The sequence below is a fragment of the Eriocheir sinensis genome, chromosome 61, assembly GCF_024679095.1.
Source record: "Eriocheir sinensis breed Jianghai 21 chromosome 61, ASM2467909v1, whole genome shotgun sequence".
NCBI lineage: Eukaryota > Metazoa > Arthropoda > Malacostraca > Decapoda > Varunidae > Eriocheir > Eriocheir sinensis.
This window is the reverse complement of record NC_066569.1, coordinates 10,999,332-11,001,831: the sequence shown is the minus strand read 5'-3', so window position 1 is coordinate 11,001,831 and position 2,500 is coordinate 10,999,332. Positions and strand designations below refer to the sequence as shown.

The 2,500-nt window shown below is 44.2% G+C and overlaps 1 protein-coding gene across 1 annotated transcript in view; it reads right to left on the bottom strand.

Moving 5' to 3' along the window:
* LOC126986485 (ras association domain-containing protein 2-like) overlaps positions 1-2,500 on the bottom strand; it is a 6,439-nt gene that overhangs the window by 2,728 nt on the left and 1,211 nt on the right. The window contains exons 3-6 of the mRNA XM_050842714.1: positions 2,111-2,244; positions 1,836-1,911; positions 772-984; positions 250-660 (exon numbers count right to left, since the gene is read on the bottom strand). Coding sequence (XP_050698671.1) covers positions 250-660; positions 772-984; positions 1,836-1,911; positions 2,111-2,244 — 834 coding nt within the window. The remainder of the gene's footprint in view (positions 1-249; positions 661-771; positions 985-1,835; positions 1,912-2,110; positions 2,245-2,500) is intronic.

Here is a 2,500-nt window from a genome sequence, read left to right as displayed (position 1 = left end):
TTTGGACAGCACAGGGATGAAAGAATGAAGATGCTGGTTAACTCTTGCATAAGGGATTTGTACAGCACAGGGATGAAAGAGTGAAGGTTCTGGTTAACTCTTGCATAAGGGATTTGGACAGCACAGGGATGAAAGAGTAAAGATGCTGGTTAACTCTTGCATAAGGGATTTGGACAGCACAGGGATGAAAGAGTGAAGATGCTGGTTAACTCTTGCATTGGGGATTTGGACACCCATCCATTCCCTCACCTTCAACTTGGTCTTATTCATCCGGCGGCCAGGCCTGCGGCGGATGGCGGAGCTCCCGGTCTTGGTGGCGGCCCTGCGGACTGGTGTGGTAGCAGTAGTAGCAGTAGTAGTAGTAGCAGTAGTAGACTCAGTAACCTCATTTCCATTCTCTGATTCTGTGTTGTTGTTGTAGTTGTCAATAGTAGTAGAAGTAGTAGTAGTTGTAGTAGATGTGTCAATATTACTACACCCATCTTCTGTTACTCCTGCTCCTCCTCCTCCTCCTCCTCCTTCTTCTCTGCCTTCCACCTCCTCTTCCTCCTCCTCCTGCCCCCTTCTCTTGGTGGGGGTGAGGGGTTGGGGGGTGAGGGGCAGGGGGGTGAGGGGGGAGCTGGGGGACTGGGGGGTGCGGGAGCCATTCACATAGTCGTCCTGGGGGGTAAAGTAATAGTAGTAGTAGTAGTAGTAGTAGTAGTAGTAGTAGTAGTAGTAGTAGTAGTAGTTCATTGAGAGAAATTTACACACACACACACACACACACACCTCCTCACTATCAGTCGAGTAGAAATCATCCGTGGCAGCGGCGGCTGAGGTGGCAGATGACGAGGCGGCTGAGGCGGATGACGATGGTATAGAAGCGGTTGATCGGCGGCGGAGAGCAATGGTGCGCTGGTCATCCTCCTCCTTGAGATGGATGACGTTATGCACCCCCCAGTAGATCTTGAGCACCCCCTCCAGGATCATCCGCCCATTGACCTGAGGGGTGAAGTGGGGGGGAGTGAGAGGTGGTGGGTGAGGGGTGCAAACTGACAGCTTAAAATGCAAACTAAATTGGTCTGATTCACAATTTGCCATTGACTGCCATAGCAATGTGCGGTAATATTAAAGAGGTGTCCATATAACATAGTGCACAGGGTCCTCCAGAAATTGACCCCTCTTTCGGACACCTCTGGATTTTTTTTAGGAGCAGCGAGTAGCGGGCTGTTTTTTATTATTGTTTCCTTTTTTTGTGCCCTTGAGCTGGCTCCTTTGCTGTAAAAAAAAAGAAAAAAAAAGAAAATAAAAACCTTCATGACATAAATAATTACTCTGCAAGTAAGTGTGAGCACTACATCAACAGACCTGTGATAGTATTGTTCTTCAAGTCTGAGTTGATGACAACATCACAGGTCCTTTCTTAGACTTCCCACACTTACTTGCAGAATAATCATTTGCATAATGAGGGTTTTTATCTTATAACATGATAAAAGTTAGCTTCATTAAGCCTAAATACATAAGATTACATTGTTATGGCAAGCAATGTCAAATTCCCTTTGTAAAATGACATTGAAAAATGACTAAGTCATCCCTGTTCCCGAGGGAGTTGAGTAAAAATACATTTCCAGTGGTAATGGGCAACACAATGCTCACGTGTGAACAGGCCAATTGACACTCACTTAGGATAGGAATACAGGAAAAAAACAGGGATGGACAAAAGAATACACTGCAGTGATAATAGTAACACTAACAATAATAATAATAATAATAATAATAATAATAATAATAATAATAATAATAATAATAATAATAATAATAATAACAATAAAATCAATGATAACATCACTCACCTCCCTGCTCCTGATCTCCCCCGGCTTGCCCTCGTAAAACTGGTTGTACGCCTTGAGACTCGACTCCAGGTGGGATCTGACGAGAGGAACACAGGTAAGGGTGGTGGTGGTGGTGGTGAGAGAATATCATTGAGACAAGGAAGGTCTGGCTAGATAAAGGAAAATATTACGTGAAGAAAAAAAATATTCTCTCTCTCTCTCTCTGACAATGAAAACTACTAATATACACAGACAGTGAACACAACAACAACAACAACAACAGCCTCGGCACCCACCTCTTGATCTGCCCGTCCCTGTTCTCCACTTTGCCAAAGGAGGTGTGGCACTCGTTCCTGGTGCCGTGCCCGAAGAGCTGCGGGCCGAAGAGAGCGCCATAGCAGGGGTGGTGGCAGTACGGCACTCCCTTATGCTGCAGGGAAGGATTAAGGTCACATTTCTTCCTTAATTCTTTAACTAATACTTTACTAAGCTCCTCTTTACTATATACACATTTCATTATTTTATTCCTGTTTATTATTTGCTGAAGTAGAAATGCAAAGTCCTGGTGGCATTTGACGTAACATAACTTCACTTAGGTTTAAGGACACACCACCTAGTCTGGACCACTGAATGCATCTATGTAAATCTATGTAAATCAATATATTCCTGTTTATAATTTGCTACAG